The sequence below is a fragment of the Toxotes jaculatrix genome, chromosome 9 (assembly GCF_017976425.1).
Source record: "Toxotes jaculatrix isolate fToxJac2 chromosome 9, fToxJac2.pri, whole genome shotgun sequence".
Taxonomy (NCBI): Eukaryota; Metazoa; Chordata; class Actinopteri; family Toxotidae; genus Toxotes; species Toxotes jaculatrix.
Genome location: NC_054402.1, coordinates 28,292,302 through 28,313,680, shown reverse-complemented (window position 1 = coordinate 28,313,680; position 21,379 = coordinate 28,292,302). Strand labels below are relative to the sequence as shown.

Genomic DNA, 21,379 nt, shown 5'->3' with positions numbered 1-21,379 from the left:
GTCCTTGGCCTGAAAAACGTTGAAGACCCCTGCCATAGACCATCTGTGGAGAGACCTGAAGATGGCAGTTCACAGACGCTTCCCATCAAATCATAAGGAGCCTGAGAGGATCTCCCAGAAGGTCTGACAGAAAGAAGGTCTGGATACTTTTGTAAATGTGGACAAAAAAGGCAATTTTATCAATTCAAAAATGAATCTGCAGCACAATTAAGAGCAAAAAGAGAAGGGACCTGAAAACTTTCTGGAGCCACTATGAGGCAGTAGGAAATGCATCAGTAGGCTGATCATGCTGTGTGAAGAGCTTTACTGTGAAATCTGCACAAAAATGGACCCCAACATGAGAACTATCAGTGCAGGTCCTGAGCAACTCAAACAAACAGTCAGCACACATACGCACACTCAACAGATGCTGCTATACACACACACACTGAAAGGCTTGTTTATATTAACAGAAAATGAAAATCAAACCCATTGAGCCATGTGATTTGTGAGGTCACTGGAGGAAGGCGCAGCTCCAAGAACAAGAGTCAAATGACTGCAAAAGTTTCCAATATTATGACTGAGGCAAAACTGTGTTCTGAGCAGCACTAGCATGAAAAAAAAAAAAAACAGCTGCTTGATGATTTACAGAGAAGACGCTCCAGGAAAAACTCAACGTGTAAAAATACTGTATGTTGTCATGACAAGTTTTGTCAACAGCATGGGGTTTTGGCATAAATGAGATTTTCCAGAAATCATGAAACAGTTTGATAAGGTCTGACCTCTTAAAGCAATAAAACATCAGCAGGCAGAGAGCAGGGAATGTTCCGGGAAGAACTGAGAGGCATAAATAAAGGATGAATTACAATCACAGCTTGGCCCACTTGGCCCAAAGAAAAACCATTATTGTTACCATTAATTCCTTCTGGATATTAGTATTTACTGTCCTCAGCAGGGGGAAGGATTTCTACACACCACACCTACAGTAGAGAATCGTCCTGGCAGAGACAGCTGATAAACAGAAAAGTGGTCACATATTTCAGAGTTCAGATCGAAATTCAAAGTCACTATGAATTAAAAAACGCATATGGTCATATGTTTTTGATGGCAGTTTTAGAAAAATAAATGAAGCAATTAACGCTGATGAAAACTGCCACAGTCGACCAAGTTGCAAATTTTCCAATTCTACACAAGCAGGTAGTTAATTTCACCCTGGTAAATGCCATTTGTTTCATTTCATTCACTTAGACCAGCGTTGTGTTCATGTTAGTCAGTTATAGAGGCCACTTTTGCAGCAGTTACAGCTCAAGCTCAAGATCCTTTCATCAGACTGGATGGGAAGTGTGTGCATTTTGACATTTCACCAACCTTAAGAAACACCAAACATGTGACACAGGCATGAACACGCAAGAGTCCTGTAGAGCTCTGAAATGTAGCCACAGTTTCCATTTGAAAAGTCATCTGTGAAATACTTTTTACCATGTGTTAAAGTGTCTAACATCTTTATAATGTATAAAGTGTCTTTGTGCTAAATTTGTTGGAAATCCCAAGAACATCCTGGTTTAAAATCTTGGACTGTGACCATTAGCATGTGTGCTGACACACTTCAGCTATAAGCAACACCAAGTGGCTTCATGGAAGATAGCAATCAATTTTTATAAGTTCTTCTGAGAAAAGTAACTTTTGCATGCAAGTGTTCATCACTTCTAAACTTCTATCATGCCTTCAGGACATGAAGACCTGGATGACCAGCAATTTTCTGCTATTAATCTGAGAAAAAACTGAAGTTGTAATTGAAGTTACTGTAATTTGATCCAGGCACCTCAGAAACACATTAGCTGACAATATAGTTATTCAGGATGGTGTTGTCCTGGCCTTCCAGTACCTCTGTAAGGAATCTCTGAGTTATCTGATCAGGATATGCCCATTGACATCACATAAAACGTATTTAAAGGCCTGCCTTTAAATATGTAACATCTGTTATGATCTGGTGTTATGTAAATAAAATTGACTTGATTTGACCCAAATCGATGGGGAAACAGACTCTGACACAAGAGAAGTCTGTGAATAAATGAGTGCTTCCAAAGCAAATAAATGTGCGCTAAATCAAAATGAGTGTTTTGAGATATTAAAATTTTATTGCCAGTGAATGCAAATCTGATTACTTCAGTGTCTCTGTGTAAATTAAAGCAGGTTCTTTGCAGGCTGATCCAGTTTTCAGTTCACCTCGGGTAGTGGCACTCCACTCCAATGACAGCACTCTGGCTCCTTATAATACGAGGTCTGCTAAACACTTCAGGGTTGTAGACCAGTGTAAAGGCATAAATCAAGGCATTCTCTGTCATCTAAGGAGAAAGAACCACTGTTTAAAAACTGACATTATTTGTCTAATATGAATGTGTTATATGAAAAAAACAAAAAAACCTCATACCACAAGCGTGCTGCCGCAGCCATGCAGCTCAGATTCAAAGACGAGCACATGAGAGAAGTCATCAATGTCAGTGGCTGAACAACCACCGAGTGTGATTTGCTCTGGTTTTATCAGCTTGCCGAGGCCCAGCAGGTCTTGACTCACTTCCACCTGGAGCCGACTTTCCCCACACCTCACAGCAACGCGGTTGGTCGTCACCGGCTGCCGCAGTTCAAACTTTGCAGGAGGCTCGTTCACCGGATCCACTGGATCTTCTGGAAACCTCCAGGAGAGTGGTTTAGCCGTTGGTGGGATCTGCTTTAGCTGTAGCCCGCCAGCTTGTTGAACAGACGCTCTGGAGTGCTTTCTCTCAAGTTCTGCTGCTGGCACCACTTCCACCTCTGTGGGCTTCTGCGCCTCAACCCCCCAGTAGATTGGCACTTTCCTACTGTGGAATCGAGCATCACTAAGCCTCACGCATGCAAGCACATAGCCAAACACGATGAGCTGCCTGGACCTCATTGTTGCAAGCAGACACTTTTCTATGCCGGCTTTCTTCAGCCTGAACACTGAAGCAGACAAAGGAAGTGACTCCTCCCTCTGCTTAATCAGCTGAATCCCTCTCCATGAGTGTGGATCTCACAGCTGCATGTCCTTCACTAACTGGACATTCTGTGCAGGTGCCATCCTGCATTAATCCACACATTGCAGACAGTGTTTTTTTTAAAGGCACCTTGGAGGATTACATATCTAAATAGCAAACTGAGTGGCGTTTGTACAAGTATATGGTTTTACTGTTTGATGGAAGTCCATGCAAGCCCTTCATTTATTCAGTAAACACACCTATTTAATCAGGAGACACTGATTTATAGTAACAAAACAGTTTATCTATTAGATATTTAGCTGCTAATCAAGATCCTGTTGATAAACTGATGGTTTCAGCTCAACTTCAACTGTTATACTCAGAACTACAAACATAGTAAAGTAGTTAAAATGACCTCCAGCTTGCCCAGTGACAATATTTAAATGTTGCCTACATGTTAATGCATCAGTGATAATAATCTAGTGTATATCAAACATAACTACATCGACAGAAGAAAGACTTATTTTTACATTAATGTTTCTTAAGTAAAAGATCTGAGTACCTCTTCCATCAACAACAACATAACAATAATAATTATAATAATACATTTTACCTAATTGCTTTCTGGTGGTCTAAACAGCAGGGAGACTCATTGATATGATGAAGACGTAAAAAGTTCTAACGTCATCTACTGACACATGTTGATTCTTAGGAATGTCTTGTTTGTTGTTTATGTCAGTGTGGAGTTCTTGTTGTCTTCATTTATCTTTGCAAATGGTACGTTGGAGTAGGACGCCTGAAATCCCACTACATCTCAAGGTCAGAGGGTGAGCAGTCACCATGGCAACAGTACCTAAGTAATGCAGAGTGCCTGTCACTCACTGATTACAGGATGCTGTGATTTACTAAAGAGTCAACATGTCTCATGATTTTCTTTTACTACATAGATCCTTTTTTTTTTTATTACTCCTACAGTTTAGTAGTCTAGTAGCATAAGCTGTTAGTACATCTGCTGATCCACAGCATGATACTGCTCACAGTTTAAACCTGCCCTACCAGTTGGTAGACTCAATCTCTCTGGGTCGTGGGACCCACCACCCATGGGAGGTGCCGTAGGACTTTGGTGCATTGTGGACTGGGCCGGAACCCTGATAAGCAGCAGATGAATTGCAAAATGTGTAAAACTGAAAAAGATACATAGAGTATATATTCAATATTATATAATATTGAATATATATAACCAATAGAGTATATATTACAATATATATATACCAATACATATATGTGAAATAACTCTCTAGATTATTTAAACTGTACACATTTTGTGAATTATTTCATCATTGTTCTTTTTTTAAAAAATTACAGCAACTGCTACTAAAAATGCATTTTCTTTCAAATGTCATTTTATGTCCTAGTGTCATTAGACAGTTACCGTCACCAATCCCGCCCCCTCACTTTTCAGCCAATCACATAGCAGAACAGACCGTTTTGAAGTAAAAAATAGCTTTGAGTGAAATGACATGAACTCTGCTGCAGTGAATAGAAGAATGATGCAATAACAGTGAACAATAATGAGCAGTTTTATGCAGCAGAACCTGACATTGTTTTATTTATTCTTTCCCACAATGCAACTCAACCAGCAACGATGACTCACACACTCTGGTGTGTTACTATAGAAGCAGGTGAAGCAGCGAAGGTAGCTGGTACTTACCCTCGAGCCTGCAGCAGAAATGTGGAGACGGACATGTGGTAAAGTCACTTCTTTCTGACTCTACAGCTCCAGATGTTTTTACTCTTCAAACACAACCAACGCCAACTCAAGAGAAATTACTGGAGGACATTTGTCAGACTTCACACAGCTCCTGGAGACACGTGTAAACTTTGATGTGATCAGAGCTCCCCTTTAATGATATCAAAACAATGCTTACATAAAATTGTGCATACTTCCTCATAGACAAGTGTTATCACTTTTGCAGCTGATCACTCACTAACTTATAGTCTGAGTAACAATCCCATAGACAACTGCTGTTTATATATCAGCCAATGTGAACAGTACAAACTCATTCAAATTCAAAAATGATTACACAATGATAAACGATGAATAAGCTCATTATAAGGACATTAAAAAGGTCCATTCAGCTATTTTAAAGTCCCCATTCAAGTCAATACATTAAGGTTAATGAGTGTTCATATGATTAGAAGCTCAACCAAAGATTAAATAGAATATTAAACAGCATCAGCAGTTACAGCTCTCACATTCATTTTGTTCTGGAAATGATTTTTATAATGTCTCATTCAATAGGTTGGAGGTCAATGGTTCATTAAGGAAAGGATCCAGGGACCAAAGACCCAGCAGGGCTCTGCTGCCAACAGCTGCACTGTGTCGCCCACATTTCACACCGCTGCCCCGGGGGGGTTGCTCTGCATGTCCCTGAACTGAACAGAGGGCATCAGGGTCACAGGGAAACAGGAAAGCAGACAACAGAAGCATTTCCCCTCAGTGATTACATGACTCAGACCGTCTCCATTCTTCCACCGAACTCAATTGTAAAATAAACATGTTTTAATCATTTTCAGAATGAATGACGCAGCTTGTGAGCACTTGTATATTTCTGCTTTGACTAACAGCTTGACATTATTTAAACATGAGACAAATCACAAGCGAGGAATGAATCATCTTCTAATCAAAACCAGAGACCAGCTAAACCCCTCTGCTGACGTCCAGCTGAGTGACTTCCAAACCAGCTGGTTGGACCTGGTGGACCTGAATGGACAGAGTACGCACAGTCACAATGTCAAACTTTCATCTTCAAAGATGTTCTCTTTCAAATCAAAATGATGCATTATTCATGGGATGTTGGTAATAAGACAGGAGAGTATGAGATGTGAGACATTAGAACCTCACATGTCATGCCATAAAGCTACTTTGCAGAATGAAATGTGTGTGTGTGTGTGTGTGTGTGTGTGTGTGTGTGTGTGTGTGTGTGTGTGTGTGTGTGTGTGTGTGTGTGTGTGTGTGTGTTGAAGGTTCTTTGGCAGAGTCTGTGGGAATCCAATTCTCATTCACATGGACTATAACATTAGAATATTATTTTTCAGACAACAGTCACACTCCATGGAAGTTCTGTTATAATAGAGTTTGCTCTACTTTTCAGCTCAAACTGAGTGAACTCCTCCTTTACTAAAAATATTCTTACAGTGTTGACATGGTTACAATTTAGATATATACTCCTTAAATGTATATGTATAACACACAGTTACTTATTTACATATTTACACATTTAAATATTTTCATCAGCAACTTTAAAATAATCTGCTGGCTCTGGTTTGAGCAGTGATGAGTGAATTAGGAACCAGGAAGTGTACTGTACAGTACTGCTGCCATCATCACTGAATGAATGAGTGGATTAATATTTTTATTCAAGTATAGATATTTATAAGACAGTACTTACATTCTTTCAGAAAATATAAAGTGAAACACAAACACATGGTACTGCATAAATGAACCGAACAAATGAAACACACAACTCTCTCATGTCGTTGATGGTAGGTGCAAACAGCATGTAACTTCTTAACTTCAATGAAACAGTTTTACTAGACTGAAATGCCAGCAGTCCATTTTTAGATCAGATGCCTCTGTTCTCAAACAGCCAGCATCTGATTTCAGCACTAAAGTCTAAACAAAGCATGAAGCAGCAGATCAGAAGAAAATCAGCAGATCAGTAGATGCTCTATATTTAGTTTTAGTGGGAGGTGAGACTGTCTGTAGGTGTATGTAGCCATTGTCACCTACAACCTCTCATTAATACAAACAACAACAAAATACATAAAGCATGCAGACGTGGTCAGATGGGACAGTTTCTGCTGACAGGAGAGCCACAGAGTGAATGTGTGCTCCCACACAACACAGCAGCCAATAACATGGCCAGACTGATCAGTGATCTGTGACCTTTACCTGACGTTCAGCAGCCTTGTAGGAGCTGCAGCAGCACTAACATTGTCAGTCTGGCCGGAGCCATGGACGTCGCTAATTCACACAAATAAGTGTCGTTCACAGAGCCAATTAATGACAGACTGAGTCAGTAATTACTGCAGGTGAGGTGATACGTGTCACATCACTACTGAGCTGCTGAGCTGCTAGGCTTGTGGCTCAGGAACGAGTCTTCTCAGGGCTCAGAGCGTCACTGTGTGGTACCAGGCAGAGCAGATGTTTACTGGTTGGACATTTAAAGTCACCACCAAAAGTAAAACCACGGATGTAGAGACCAGCAGTGCATTGTTTTCTTGAACTGTTGTCTCTGACTGATTTAACGTCCAGGCCGAGTCGACAGTGTGACTCCAGTGAAGTTATGCAGCAGTTACTGAGGCCTCCAGGACCCTGAGAACAAGTGAAAGAGGCCTGTTAGTGCTGAGGCCGGGTGCTGAGATGGTTTACAAGCTGAAGGCCAGCTCAGAGCTTAGCAGAGCATCTCAGATCAGGGAGAGCTCCATGCTAACAGGACAATGTGTTAAATGACTCTCAAGAGCATGAACTGACTAACTGCCACACATTTGTCATTATGTGTTATAACTGTAGTTGGAGATGGCAGCTCTGGTAAAGCTCTTCACTTTTGTATTTGACTGTACAGGATAAAAGTTTGCACCGTCTCTTAATCAGTCTAATTCAGTTTAACTCAGCATTGATGAGAATAGATTAGAAAAAAAACAGTGAACACAAACGTTGTAACATAAACATTATTTGAAGTGTTTGATCATTTGGTCCCTGAACGCTTTACCTTCTTTAGCTCTCTGCTGCCATCTGGTGGCTGTACACAGTATGATTCTGTTATACTGTAACTGCAGAGAGCCAATAACTTTTGCCATGTTTGTTTGTTTGTTTGTTTGTTTCTTTCTTTCTTTGTTTTTATCATATTAAATAAAAATCAGAAGGATGATAATTGTGTGTTATTAGCTGAAGAACATTGTTTATACATGGGACTTAGATGAAGATCAGAAAACCAGGTCATTCCAAAGGTTTCACAAACCTCCTCCTGCTGCTGCAGACCTGCTCTGCAGTGTGTATTGTTATCTCTATTCTCAGGTCTGTGCAGTATATAAGATAAAAACAGTAAATTCTTGTGGTTACTGTGGTAACAGTCTGTAAAACACAGGCTAAGTCAAATTAAACCAGTTAATGACAAATGGACAATGGAAGCAATTTCGGGACTATGAAATATGCAATAGGACTAAATTATTTGGCTCTACAAGGAGGAGAGTTCGACACAGGGAGTCTTCATCAGCATCTGGTAATTGTTGTCATTAACTGTGGCTGTTGTCCAGTTTGCTATTTCACAGAAATACCTGTCTGGAAGAGTCAACAAATCCCAGCAGTCAGTTAGGACATGAAGAGGCCTTTTTCAGTCCAGTTGTCTTTGTATAGTTTTTGGAAAACTGTTCAGGTCTGGTTATTGTATTTTGCTCTAAGTAGAAACCTGGTTATCAGGCATCTTGTGGTTTGAACTTCAACGAACATTCTTCTATTATTAAACTGGAAATAAAAATTTAAAGTGATTCCTACAATGTTTTTAAAGTGCTCCCAAATTAAAAACCTGAGGTCTGCAAAGCAACATCTGGATAAGCCACAGTCAATTTGGAAACAAGTGCAGTGGACAGACGAAGATAAACCCGAGCTGGATGGTGTGTTTGGACTGTTAAGCATGGGGATGTGGGGGAGGGGGGGTGTATAAATTAAAGTATATAGTACTAAATATCCTCAGGGGTCACATGTTTTCTGGTTGTATCTGGATTCTTTAAAGGAAACTTAGAAAAACAAACCTCAAGGATAACATGTTACTTGAAGAAGAAAAAGCATTTTCAGAAGAAGTATACAAACCTGCTCAATAAATGAGTAAGATATCAACAATCATTTTATTCTGGAACAAAATGAGCAAACATGTTTGATCTTTTTAATACTGCGAGTGGATTTCATGAGCAGATTTGGGTTTATACTAGTATTTCCTGAAGAAGTGAGAACAGTGTTTTTGAACAGTATTTACTCAAGTTGGTCTCACTGCTAATGAAGGTTGTCTGATACAAAACAAGACACACAGCAAATAAAAGTTATATATAAAGGTTATCCTCTTTTTATCTTTCAAATATCTGAATATAAAACAGGCACTTTGGACACACAAAGACAGAGAAGTGTCAGTGTCTCTAGTTATAAAAGCCTCTCCAGTACCAGCAGGTGCAGTTGAGGCCTGCAGCTATGAGCAGGATGACCAGGAGGGTGATGAACAGGCCGAAGCCGATGATGGTGGCAGCGACGGCCCAGACGAGCGTCCTCTTGGACATGTCGATCAGTGGTGACTTGAGGGCCATCCGCACCCGGCGCGCCCGCCGGCGGTCCTGAGGAGGGTACCGGGCCAGGTTAACGCTCTCCATGCCCAGAGAGCGAACCAGACACGCCCTGTGGTGGCTTAGCTGATCGAAGGTGTGTTTGCCGTGGTAGTGGCCCATGCCGCTCTGACCTGGGGGATACGCAACAATGGAGAGAAAGTCATGTTGCTGCCCTGGCCTTTGTGCAAACAGGGCTCTACTGATATTCAGTTTTCCAACTCAGTTAAGTATGTTTGTGATTTTCAAGCATTTGATCCAAATTTGAGGCTTTCCCATTTAGCAAAGCTGGTAATTATGTTTAGATTAATCACTGGTCACAGTAAATTAGTGAAAAATGTCAAATGTTAAAACTTCCCAAATATGACAGTTCCCAAAAATGCACATGATGAAAATCATTGCTTATCAATCAACAAAGCAGCTTAACTGTTAAGTAATTCTGAGTCAGTGACTCAGTGTTTCAGATGTATTATTGGTTCTTGGATTAATATTTACCCACACCACCAAACGGAAGCGAGCTGAGCGTGTAATGCATCATTACGTCGTTGACCGTCACTCCTCCGCTCGTAGTCTCCTCAATCATCCTTTTTATAGCCTTTTGGGAGACAGGAAGTGATGACATAAGAAACACAAAGACGAGTTTCAGACATTACAAACTGTGTTAAATCTGTTTCACTCCTTTTTCCTCTCACCTTCTTATCTTTGCAGAAGATGTACAGGGCCAGAGGTTTCTCTCGCTCACTGATGAAGCGAATGGCATCATCCATGTCACTCACAGTCACTATAGGCAGCAGAGGCCCAAAGATCTCCTCCTGCATCAGTCTGGAGTGGGGGGGCACGTCCTTCAGCACTGTTGGGGCTTTATCGTGGCATCAATGTTCATAAAACAGAGATAACAGACCAGACATCACTGTACTGTTGTTTGATCAGAACTGAGTGATTCCAAAAAAAAATGCATCTTCCTACCAATGTAGCACTGAGAGGCATCACTCTGGCCTCCCACCACAGGAGTGTAACCTTCCATCAGACTCATGATTCTGTTGAAGTGACGCTGGTTGATGACTCGGCCGTAGTCGGGTGAGCATTTAGGATCAGCACCATAAAATTCCTGGCACAGATTACAAAAGGTCTCGATAAAACTGCCAGAACTTCCTTTACATTAACATGTCAGGTAGGAGCAGCTTAGAGCTGAGACGTTACCAGTAGAGTCTGTCGGATGCATTCCACCACTTGGCCCTGGATGCAGGGTTCACACAGGATGTAGTCTGGGGCGATGCATGTCTGACCACAGTTGACGAACTTTCCCCATGTGATGCGACTGCGCACACACACGGTATGGAAGCGAAAATGAATGTACTTAATGTACAACATGAAGGTTTCAGTGTTTTAATGCTTTGAGTTAAGTCCCATTCAGGTACATGAAGCTGTAGAAAGAATACAGCATTTTTTGGCAGATAGCTCAAGTATCATACCAGTGGGTGGTGTGTTCTATCTTATTAAACCACAACTGAGTACATTTGTATTGTATTTTCAACCATTTTCCAATTAGGTTTGTGCTTTCTACTGAATCTTACAACTAATTCTTTAGCATTAACTGTGTTTTGTCATAGCGTACGCTGATGGAAACTGATGCCTGCAGGTAAGGTAGGAAATCAATTTTAAATCTGTGGTGTGTAGTTCGGAAACAGATCCTTTGCTTATTCCAAAATACCACTTCAAGGGACTCTGTTCAGTAATAATGGACTCCATGCTAACAATGCACATGCAGAGTTCAGTCGCAGTAAGCTTCGTGCTAACACTTTAGCATACGCTTCGACATACACTACAAATTCTGGTGGCAGCATGCTTAAAGGATACCATACATAGAAGTGCATTCTGAGCATAAACCATTAGGTCAACGTGCCATAACAACAAACGATCCCTGTTCAATTTATTGAGCTCTGTCTATGACTGCTGGTGATACGAGCTATTCTGACGAGTGTGTTACCGGCAGGCCATCCTGACGTCGCAGTTCTTGTCAATGTAGCAGGGACTCTTCCCGCCAAGCTCAAGGGTCACCGGAGTGAGGTGGCGAGCTGCAGCTTCCATCACCAGTTTTCCAACTGCACTGCTTCCTGTGAAGAAGACGTGGTCAAACCTTTGCCTCAGCAGATCCTGGGTCTCTGCCACTCCACCTGTCACCACTGGGTACAGCTCCTGGAAACAAAACGGCAGGAAAAGGACAGTTTTAAGTTTGCCAAAAATACATCACACAATCCAGTCTGCTGTAGCTACGCTTGTCCACCTGCTTTAACTGATGTGGTCTTCACTACCTGGAAAGACAGGAAAATAGCCACAACAAATAAAAGACCTGGATCATAACAGCATTCTGGTGTCTCCTCAGCAGCTATAACATAAATATAATTCAGCTTCCACACATTTCTACAGATAACTTCAAGAAAATATCAAGAGGTATTAAGTGATAAACTACAGGTGGTCTGTAGACATGAAATAGGTACACTCACTCACCACCTTTGGTCCTGCCAAAAAACATGGAAAGCCTCCTGGTACCTTATATTTCATTATCTGTTTACCCGAATGTTTTCTGACTTTCTGACTTCATTGGCTAAAAGTTTATCAGTGTCCTCAAAAGGCAGACAGACCTTAGACCCAAGCCCTGCTAAATAAAGCTTAGACAAGCACCTGACATTTCCCAACTGAAATTTCCACACTGACATCAAAACACACAATGAAGACTCAACTACAAGTGGTGGCATCCTATAGGGTCAACCTTCTCACAGCGGCATGGTTACGAGTCTCTGCTAACGTGGGTTCTGCCAATTCATGTGGTACTCAGAGGGAATCCCTTCATACACTTGGCCTTGGAATCTGTGAGGTACTGCACTGTGTTGGCATTGATGTTACAGCATCTCTGAACACTATTCCACCAACAACAGTAAGCTATTATTCAGACCTTGTCCAGATAGCAAGGCAGGAGCGCCCGGAGAAGGCGGGACGAATACTCGCTGAGCTCTGACGGCTTCACCACAGCTGCATTGCCTACAGAGAAAGAGAGAGAGAGAGAGAAAACACACGTTTCTGTGAATGGGGGTGAGATCACTGAGTGACGGAGAGCAGACAAAGCAGAGGCTGGGAATACAGAGCTGGGAGGGGGGCGGGGGGGGGCTATCAAATGACCTTCACAGCAGAATACTTCTCCCACAGTGTTCCTCATACTTGTGCTGCAAAACAAAAGTTTGTGCGTATTTAAAGCCATGAACTCACAACACTATCTCACAATATGGGGTCTTTATCTCTTAAATTAAGGTATACATAACATTATTTGCCAATAAAGGACTTATTTTGTAAACTTGGAGGACAAGACTAGGTTGAGATCAGTCTGGGGTCAAACAATGTCATCAACAATGTGAAGAGAAATTAAAGGAGCAGGTTTACACTTCAGCTTGACTAATTATGAAAGGGTTAAGAGTTTTTAAGAAGAAGACATAAATACATTTTGCTAGGGTTAACTAAGTAACTAACTGACACTGGTGTTGCTTTCCAAAGCTTAAGAAATGAAGTGTGACCCTAAACTCTCAATGTTTCCTATAGAGTGGTAAGTAAACAGCTGTTAGTGGTAACGTTAGCTATGAAGTGGTAGCAAAAACTTAGCACCTGACCAACACTCTCCTGTCAGTTTTGCTGCATGTCAGCATGTGAACTGCCACACCTTTATCATGTTTATTAATACATGGACTTTGACAGCCTCACACAGTCACCCAAACCAGGCTCTAGGTATTGAGGGGACTGGAGACAGAAAGGTTTCCTACCTGCAGCAATAGCTCCAACCAGGGGCAGGAGAGTAAGGGCCCAGGGGTAGTTCCAGGCCCCGATGATGAGCACCACTCCCAGGGGCTCTGGCTGAATATAAACCTCATCCGATATAGTGAGGATGTTCCTCTCTACAGGCCGCGGAGCTGCCCACTCTGCCAGTTTCTCTATGGCCAGCTTGATCTCATTCTCAATGCCAATGAGCTCCAGGAGTGGTGTGTCGTACTGGCTCTGTAGGAAACCCGGGCATTCGGTCAAACTAGGCAAGAAAACAGCCGCCAACATACATATTACATGCAGCAGTGTCTGTGTTTCTGCTCACCCTGTTGATCTCCTGTTTGAGAGCAGTGGCAATCTCAGTTTCTTTCTCAGTGATCATCCTCTGCAGGGCGTGAAGCTGCTGCAGTCTGAACTCCAGAGGCCGAGTCCTGCCGCTCAGGAAGGCCTCCTTAGCCCGCAGCACCGCCTGCCTCTCCATGCATACACCTGCAGGACAGAAAAAAACACAGGTCAATACAGTTACATGTATTACAGAAGGGAAGGCTGTGAGGAATAAACCACTTCAAGTGAGTCGCCATTGTCTTTACATACCGAAATTGAACAGTTAAAATTTTTAAAAATGAAGGATTAAAATAGGTCAGCACTATGATGCTTTTTTTTTTCCCCTCAGAATATTTAACAGATTTATTTTTTCATTTTGAATATTTGAAATTTAATTTAGCTCCTTATTTCCACAGTCTGTTGGTCTATTCAGCATCAGAAAGCAAAGATGCTTTTTGCTTGAATTTGAACTGCAAGTCCACCTGGGGACAAGGTAGCTCCTACAAAAATAATAATAATAAATAAATAAATCAAGGCAGAATCAATGATTTCATGGATTTTAGATCTAGTTTCTCTGTTCTTTAAGATCTGACAAACTCAGTGTCGGTGCAGGAGGATTCAAACTTACCGAAGTCCAGGGAAGCTCAGGTGAAACGCGCATCCAGTGGACTGTGTGTGTGTGGATCAGTGGCTGGCCCGTCCCTGATCTGATCTCAAAGCGGTTCAGATGACAGACACGCTTCGGCTTCGCTGACTGCCTCTCACTGAACGGCGGTCATCAGTCACACTGCTCCAGAGTCAGTTTACCGGGAAGCCTGGTCACTGTGACCAGGAGCTGCATTCAGACCACTGACACCGCCCCCCGCCCCTCCACTCTCACTCTCTCTCTCTCACACACACACACGCACATTGAAAGTAGCTGTAGTTCACTTGCTTGTGTTCCCTCTTTTACAGCCTTTCGTTGAGTCAATGTTTTACTCAGTGTCATATATCAGTCATAGAGGCCACGGTATTAATTACAATAACCTTGGGATCTTGTAAGCAATATGCCGGTGTAATGATTTTCATACCAACTGAAAAACAAGTCGACAGCAAAACCATGAACGATACACGTTTTGATTGATGTTTAATTACAGAAACCAGAATAAAATGAAGAAGTGGTGCCATTAAAAGCTTCCATGATGATTAAATGAATTTCATCAGCAGGGATGGTCATTGTCATAACTGCATGATGCCAATGTAAAATCTCCATTTACCAAATTAAATAAAAAATATCAGATTATATCACAATAAAACTGATGGAACTCAATAAAAACTTCAATAGCAGCTTGAGGTGTAACAGAAAAGAGATATCAGATATCAAATAATAATAATGAGAAACGATATGGACCAATAAGTCACAGGAGTGCTATATTTCACTACAGGGCAGGAGTCCATGGGTGCGTCCCCCAGGATCACCTGCACCGGCACAGGGTTCAGCACTGGTTTCTGCTCCTCAGCCTCATCGCAGGAACCTCTGCAGGACACACGAGTCAAAACAAAAAGCAATGAAGAGACACAGACAAAAAAAACTGTTTGAAATAAAGAGATAACAAATGCTTTAACTGTTCACGGGGGCACAACGCGTGTGGGTGTCAACAAAGGTGGTGGGGGCTAACCGAGACAAAAGAGGCCATTTAGAGGAGGAGAGCGAAGCATGCTGGGTAATTAAAGGGAGGGTAGATGAGGGGGCATTCTGTGGTTAGATTTCCTGGACAACACCACGCATTGTCTGCAGAAGACAAAGCCATTGTTGTATGAGGGTACAGGCCCGTGGGATTGTGGGTATGTGGAGTGGAGCACTTATATCTGGTTGTATCTTGGGAAAATGTGTTTGTCACTATTTAAAAGCCTGTAAACAGTCATCCAAACAAAAAGCCCCACTGTTCAGAAACATGAATTTCTCTTCATGTGTTACATAAACCCATAACCCGTGAGACATGACAATGTTTCACACTGTCAAGGTGAACATGGCCCCAATCATGTCATGCCGGCTCTGATTAGTCTTCAATATAAACACCTCACTTTAGTCCTTAGATGAGACAATGGAAAATCAAAGTGTGTTAATTATTAATGAAGGAGCAGCACTTAAGGAATAACAGCTTGTTCTTTTAGACAAATCATCAGTGACATCTAATGGTTGTTGGGCAACACATGGCTCCTGTGGCCTTAAGGTCTAAGGCAGTGGTGGGAAACTGTGTCCTATGTACAGGACCACTACAGAAATGTGTCCCAGAAAATATGAGGAGTCTTTTTCAGTTTGATACGTCAGCTCAGGTGCTGCACGCCATATTAAACTGTCAAATCAAAGAGACATGTGTCTGTGTGGAGACAGTTCTTTCCTGTGGACTGGAAGAGAACAATCCTTTCCTGAGTAAAAGCACTGCTGTCTGTCTCTTTGCTGTGGTTTGAACGGAACCATGAGCTATGAGATATTGTTCTCACTCAATTCAGACAAAGTGGTTCATGTAAACTTGTTTAGTGATGTGTGTCTGCTTATGCAAGGACGGTCCTGGCCTTGACTGGACATAGCATTGGAATTTTCACAGCCTCAACTAAATAAACTAAATTAAAAAAAACAAACAAACAAAGGTGGAAGACCACAGATGTTGCGGCACACATGAAGACGAGCTAATCCCTGTTCAGTGATAGCAGCTTGAAGGATCAGTGTTTGGACTTTTGTTTTAACGTCGTTGATTTCTGTTTAGTATTTTCTGTTTTACTTCCTTGGAAACTACAAACCTGTAAAATAAAGATTATTACTGATATCCGAGCTAAGCCTGTTATTCCTAATTGGACTGGATGGGTGTGTGTTTTATTCCCTTTACCTGCACCACAAAAGCTGCCAAGCCAGCCAGCATGGCCAGCAGTGCCATGCGACGCAGCCTGCACACATTGACCTGCTTGAGCAGAAAGAATCGAGCCCAGCCCAGCTTCTTGGCAGTGTGAGGGGGGTAACGCATACTGTTCACCCCCTCCATCTTCAGCTGTTTGATCAGACAGCTGCGCAGGTGGCTAAGTTGGTCGAAGGTGTGCCGGCCGTGGTAGCAGCCCATGCCACTGTTGCCTGAGGGAAGCGGTGGGAGGATAAGTTAGTCCGCTTTGTTCCTGCACCTTAACAAAAAAAGGAGGGTAAGTAGCAGCAGGTGGATTTCACAGTCACACACTCACCGACTCCTCCAAAGGGCAGAGCACTGACAGTAAAGTGAACCAGGCAGTCATTAGCCAGCAGAGCTCCACTGGATGTCTCAGCGATCACTCTTTTGATCAGCTGTTTATTAGACAGGAAAGATCAGGGCAGGTCAAAGTCAAGTCAAGCAGTGTGGGAAGAAAAAGTGAGGACGTGAAAATCAGGGACATAAACATTGTCTGAATGTTAGCTTTTAAAAAGGGGGAAACAAAAGCGCCTACTGGTGATGCGTTTTACCTTGTTGTCATGGGAGAAGACATAGACAACCAGCGGCTTCTCTCTCTCATTAATGAACTGGATGGCCTCGTCTACACCGCTCACTGTGATGATGGGAAGCAGAGGTCCAAAAATCTCCTCCTTCATCACTTTAGATTCCCTCGTAACGTCTTTCAACACGGTCGGTGCTGCCAGGATACAGGAGGCAGAGTCACTCTGAGAGCACAGACCAAAGTATACTGACACTGCTTTATACACAGCAGACACACAACAGTATGGATACAACAGTAATATAATCAGCAGAGACATTTGTTATAGAGGTCATGGAGAAGGTATATGTTTCATGTCATTAGTTTACAGTATTGAAAAGGTTATTTTTGACTTGTGGCTACTCATCAGTTCACATCACATCAGAAACATATTAAACAGTTGACTTAAAAAGGAGCTAAAATTCCTTATACGTTTTGGACTGTTTTACCCACCAAAATAAAGAAGACAAAAACATCTTCATGTCATAAATATAATCTCTGAAATGATGTAAAACTAAGCTCTAAGGTGTTTAGACAGGGTACCTAATATTTTGAACCCATGATCTTGAAAGTGAGTTTTCAACAGATCATCATCATCTAAGAAGAAGCAAGCTACACGTTCCACCTTCCCAGTCCACAGGCAATGATACTGAAACCTTTTTAGGTTCACCCAAAAAAACAAAAAAACAAAAAAAAACCAATACAAATGCTTTCCAAAGAAGCCCAGTGGCTCAGAAATAACACCTACCTATGTAGCACTGGGATTCATCACTATCTCCACCAACGGCAACCGTGCTCCCCTCCATCAGAGCCATGACCCTCTTAAAGTGTCGCTGGTTGATGATGCGTCCATAGTCCTCAAAGGTCTTTGGATTATCTGTGTAAAACTCCTATAAAGTGTCACAAATATCAGGCATTTGTTACAGTATCATTGAAACCAGACCATAAACAACCTGACACATCTTCAGGCAAACACAAGCTTTTAAAATGTTTAAGTCTACTTTATTTTAAGTCTTATTTTGAAGGTGACTTGGTGCATAGGCGTAGAAAGTAAAGGCAGCCGACCTTTTTTTTTTTGTGGTGGACATATTTACTAAAAAAGACATTTAACTGGTGTCCTATTCATGGATACTGTTGCAGTGAAGTAGTTATACAATGCTCTGAGAGAGTGGAGCTACGGAGCCCCAAACTACGAGACACACACATGGGCCACAACGCAGCATTTTGTCCTAGGAAGCCCCATGTCTTGACTGTATGTACATAAGTGCTGAGAATGACATCCTGGATTAAAATGTCCTTTTAGTGAACCCTGACTCTTTCTCATTTTACCTTTGACCTCCTGAAATTCCTCTGACGACTTGTCAAATTCCCATTTTAAAAAGAACTGACACCAACCTTGATGCTCTTCTCGATCTCCATCATTACTTGGCCCTGGATGCAGGGTTCACACAGGATGTAGTCTGGAGCGATGCACGTCTGACCACAGTTGACAAACTTTCCCCATGTGATGCGACTACATTGAAGGAGGAAAAAAGTGTGAACGGACTCTGAGCAAAGACGAGGAAACAATGACAGCCACAGTCTCTGGCTTCCCAATTCTCTACAACACGTCTTTAACGACTCAGCGGTTGTTTGTGTGTCTGTCACTTTCCCATTCAAATGAAAGTGTTCTCAGACTCTTGTGAACACACCATAAGATCTACTGGGAACTACACAGTCCTGACTATGAGCAGGTAATGGAAAAAAAAAATGAGACTGACCGACATGCAACAGTGATATCACAGTTCTTGTCGATGTAACAGGGGCTCTTCCCTCCCAGTTCCAGGGTCACCGGGGTGAGGTGACGAGCTGCAGCCTCCATCACTAGTTTCCCAACAGTGCTGTTTCCTGTGTAGAAAATGTGGTCAAATCTCTGCTTCAACAGCTCCTGGGTCTCTGCCACTCCACCTGTCACGACTGGGTACAGGTCCTAGGAAGAGTACGGGTGGGTGATAAATGAAAGGAAAAACCTGAATAAATGAGTGGAGAAACATTAGGAAAGCAGATGCTTCCACACAGGTGACATGCACGGTACAGTTAAGACTGTGTCAGCAACAACAGTCCATCCACAGTCACACACAGAGGGATGTTACAGTAGGACTGCAGAGCATGAAGCCCTCAGTACAAAGATGAAGGAACATCTGAGAGTTCAGTGGTGCAGAGACCAGAGGTTTGCTAGAGTCCAGACACTTGTAGAACCAATGCCAAGGTAAACTGAAGTTGTTCTGTCAGTAGGTCAACACTTTACTAAGACTCTTTATGTTGGTATTTCCTTTGTATGTAGATCCAGTAATTAATGCGCCCTGTACATTTACACTAAATGCAGGTAAAGGTAAAAAAGAGTTTCTGTATCATATCAAACAAAGCAGGAGGCCCACCTTGTCTAGATACTGAGGGAGAAGGTCCTCCATAACTTTAGCGGAGTATGAGCTGACCTCAGATGGCTTTATTACTGCTGCATTACCTGGAAAATGAACGTAGAAGTCATGGATCAGATAATACAGTGCTATCACAGTGACTTTTCCTAAAGGGCCTGGAGAGTGTATATGCAGGTGTATGTGAGTGTATCTGGTACCAGCAGCAATAGCTCCAACCAGAGGCTGGAGTGTGACAGCCCAAGGGTAGTTCCAGGCCCCGATGATGAGCACCACTCCCAGGGGCTCCGGCTGGACATAAACCTCGTCCGATATAGTCAGGAGGTTCTTCTCGACTGGCCGAGGAGCTGCCCACTCTGCCAGCTTCTCTATAGCCAGCTTGATCTCTCCTTCTAGTCCCAGAGTCTCAAACAGCTCGGTCCCATGTTCACTCTGAAAGGAAACAGAACCCGAGACCTAGTTCAATCCCTCAGTCCCAGCTGGGTTTTTTTTTATTTGTTCATTGTATGTTTATGGGTTTGTTTAGAAGAACAGTAAACAAATTATGCCACCCTTAAATAAATAAAATTGACATTTCATCAAAGTTGTACTGACCTGGAACGCACTTCGTATACACTTGCATGTAGCCTAAAAGTGTGGTTTACTCTTTAAAGACCAAGACCAATGTAAAGCTATTTGCTTACATAAATGTTGTTCTAACATTTCAGAGGCTCACTAGATGAGCAACTTTAAAGACAAATAAAACCCCAGACCCCAGGCAGGCTAAGAGGACGCACGGGTAGCTCACCTAGTAGAGCACACACCATCAAAGCTGAGTCCTTACTGAAGCAGCCCGTGTTCATAGCTGCATGGCTTGTCTATGTTCTGATCAGTACCCTTGTACGTGTAGTGTGGTTTTCATCTGTTTCTATAATGAACTTAGGCTGCTGTTCCAGTGCTAGACAGAAATTAATCTGTGAAGGGTGCAACAAAATTGGAAATTTCAACTGTATATTCCTGTCTGTTCAGTCAACAGACTCCCTCAACATTCCCGGAATCCCAGGACCATGCTGGGATCCTGGAAAGTTTGGATTTGACCCACCTTGCCGAGGTCCCTTTTCACAGCATCTGCGATGTCCTTGCGTCTCTCGGTGATGAAGCGGTGCAGACTCTTCAGCTGGTGGATCCTGAACTCCAGAGGTTTGGTGTGTCCTGTCTGGAAGGACTTCCTGGCCCGTCGTACAACAAGCTGTTCCCGGGACATCTTGGACAGAGAAAAAAAAAGATGCTCTGACCGCTACCTTTAAAATTCCTTTTTTTTGTCGCACCTGCCACCAGATAAGCTAGCAGATGTGCAGATGTTACCAAAAGTTAGCCAGTTGATGAATGTGTTACTTAACCTGTTAGCTAACATGATGTCAACATTACATGAACATGACAATGAAAAACACTGCAGTGATACACAAAATCTGCAATGAATAGTTTGAGAATGAACATAGCTCCGTGTGAATGAACTGAGCGGTATCGTTAACAGTAACGGTGCTCATATCTTTAAGTGTGTGTTAGCCGAGCATTCAGTGAAACAGCAGTAACAGTGACTAAAACCGTGGTTCATACGAGAAACGCTATTTATTGAACCGTGGGACTCCAGCTTGGTTTAGCTTGTTTGCTAACAACAGTAACTGGAAGCACTGGAAACTGTTATTTAAAGCTACAGCAAATGTGTAAGTGAAGCTATGAAACGTTAATAAAATGACACACGAAGACAGGCTATAATAAACGAGTTTTTACCTTTTACTCCTCCACTCTAACCAGTTGTAGTACTATGCACTAGTTAAACGGTTATAACGTTGTGTTGTTACGGTGACGAAAGCCCAAAAGAAGCGTCAGCTATTGGTCTGTAAGCGTGTCAATGAGGGGAATAACCAATCAGAACAACACACAGCCAGCTGAGCTCCTCCCACCAACAATAACAGTGACAATAACGGATGAAATGATGTAGCCGCAGGCTGCAGGTACAGGACACAGTTTACGGAA

General features: G+C 42.3%; 3 protein-coding genes across 3 annotated transcripts; all 3 read right to left on the bottom strand.

Moving 5' to 3' along the window:
* Positions 1–2,105: 2,105 nt before the first annotated feature.
* On the bottom strand, positions 2,106–2,945 carry LOC121187127 (zona pellucida sperm-binding protein 3-like). Its single transcript, XM_041046248.1, has 2 exons — positions 2,411–2,945; positions 2,106–2,324 (listed from the first exon to the last, which is right to left on the bottom strand). The coding sequence occupies exons 1-2, from the start codon at positions 2,909–2,911 to the stop codon at positions 2,202–2,204; spliced, it is 624 nt and encodes a 207-aa protein (XP_040902182.1). The 5' UTR covers positions 2,912–2,945; the 3' UTR covers positions 2,106–2,201.
* Positions 2,946–8,874: 5,929 nt separating this feature from the next.
* On the bottom strand, positions 8,875–14,331 carry LOC121187125 (aldehyde dehydrogenase, dimeric NADP-preferring-like). Its single transcript, XM_041046246.1, has 10 exons — positions 14,104–14,331; positions 13,477–13,640; positions 13,154–13,385; positions 12,298–12,383; positions 11,332–11,540; positions 10,545–10,662; positions 10,311–10,452; positions 10,037–10,203; positions 9,840–9,939; positions 8,875–9,478 (listed from the first exon to the last, which is right to left on the bottom strand). The coding sequence occupies exons 2-10, from the start codon at positions 13,630–13,632 to the stop codon at positions 9,165–9,167; spliced, it is 1,524 nt and encodes a 507-aa protein (XP_040902180.1). The 5' UTR covers positions 13,633–13,640; positions 14,104–14,331; the 3' UTR covers positions 8,875–9,164.
* A 253-nt stretch (positions 14,332–14,584) lies between these two features.
* LOC121187126 (aldehyde dehydrogenase family 3 member A2-like) lies at positions 14,585–21,211 on the bottom strand. Its single transcript, XM_041046247.1, has 11 exons — positions 21,134–21,211; positions 20,445–20,606; positions 19,564–19,795; positions 19,367–19,452; positions 18,710–18,918; positions 18,345–18,462; positions 17,698–17,839; positions 16,942–17,108; positions 16,686–16,785; positions 16,343–16,581; positions 14,585–14,991 (listed from the first exon to the last, which is right to left on the bottom strand). Exons 2-11 carry the CDS (start codon positions 20,604–20,606, stop codon positions 14,977–14,979), a joined length of 1,470 nt encoding a protein of 489 aa, XP_040902181.1. The 5' UTR covers positions 21,134–21,211; the 3' UTR covers positions 14,585–14,976.
* Positions 21,212–21,379: the final 168 nt, after the last annotated feature.

Bases quoted from the DNA above. Each gene is read 5' to 3' on its own strand.
- LOC121187125 (XM_041046246.1), bottom strand. From the start codon at position 13,632: ATGGAGAGGCAGGCGGTGCTGCGGGCTAAGGAGGCCTTCCTGAGCGGC. The intron at 13,386-13,476 runs GTGAGCAGAAAC...GGTTTCCTACAG, and splicing joins TCAAACAGGAGATCAACAGG to AGCCAGTACGACACACCACT. The intron at 12,384-13,153 runs GTAGGAAACCTT...CTTTCTCTGTAG, and splicing joins GGTTGGAGCTATTGCTGCAG to GCAATGCAGCTGTGGTGAAG.
- LOC121187127 (XM_041046248.1), bottom strand. From the start codon at position 2,911: ATGAGGTCCAGGCAGCTCATCGTGTTTGGCTATGTGCTTGCATGCGTG. The intron at 2,325-2,410 runs GTATGAGGTTTT...CTTTCTCCTTAG, and splicing joins GCTGCGGCAGCACGCTTGTG to ATGACAGAGAATGCCTTGAT.
- LOC121187126 (XM_041046247.1), bottom strand. From the start codon at position 20,606: ATGTCCCGGGAACAGCTTGTTGTACGACGGGCCAGGAAGTCCTTCCAG. The intron at 18,463-18,709 runs GTCAGTCTCATT...CCTTCAATGTAG, and splicing joins GATATCACTGTTGCATGTCG to TCGCATCACATGGGGAAAGT. The intron at 16,786-16,941 runs GTAAAACGCATC...TCTAATAAACAG, and splicing joins TCTTCTCCCATGACAACAAG to CTGATCAAAAGAGTGATCGC.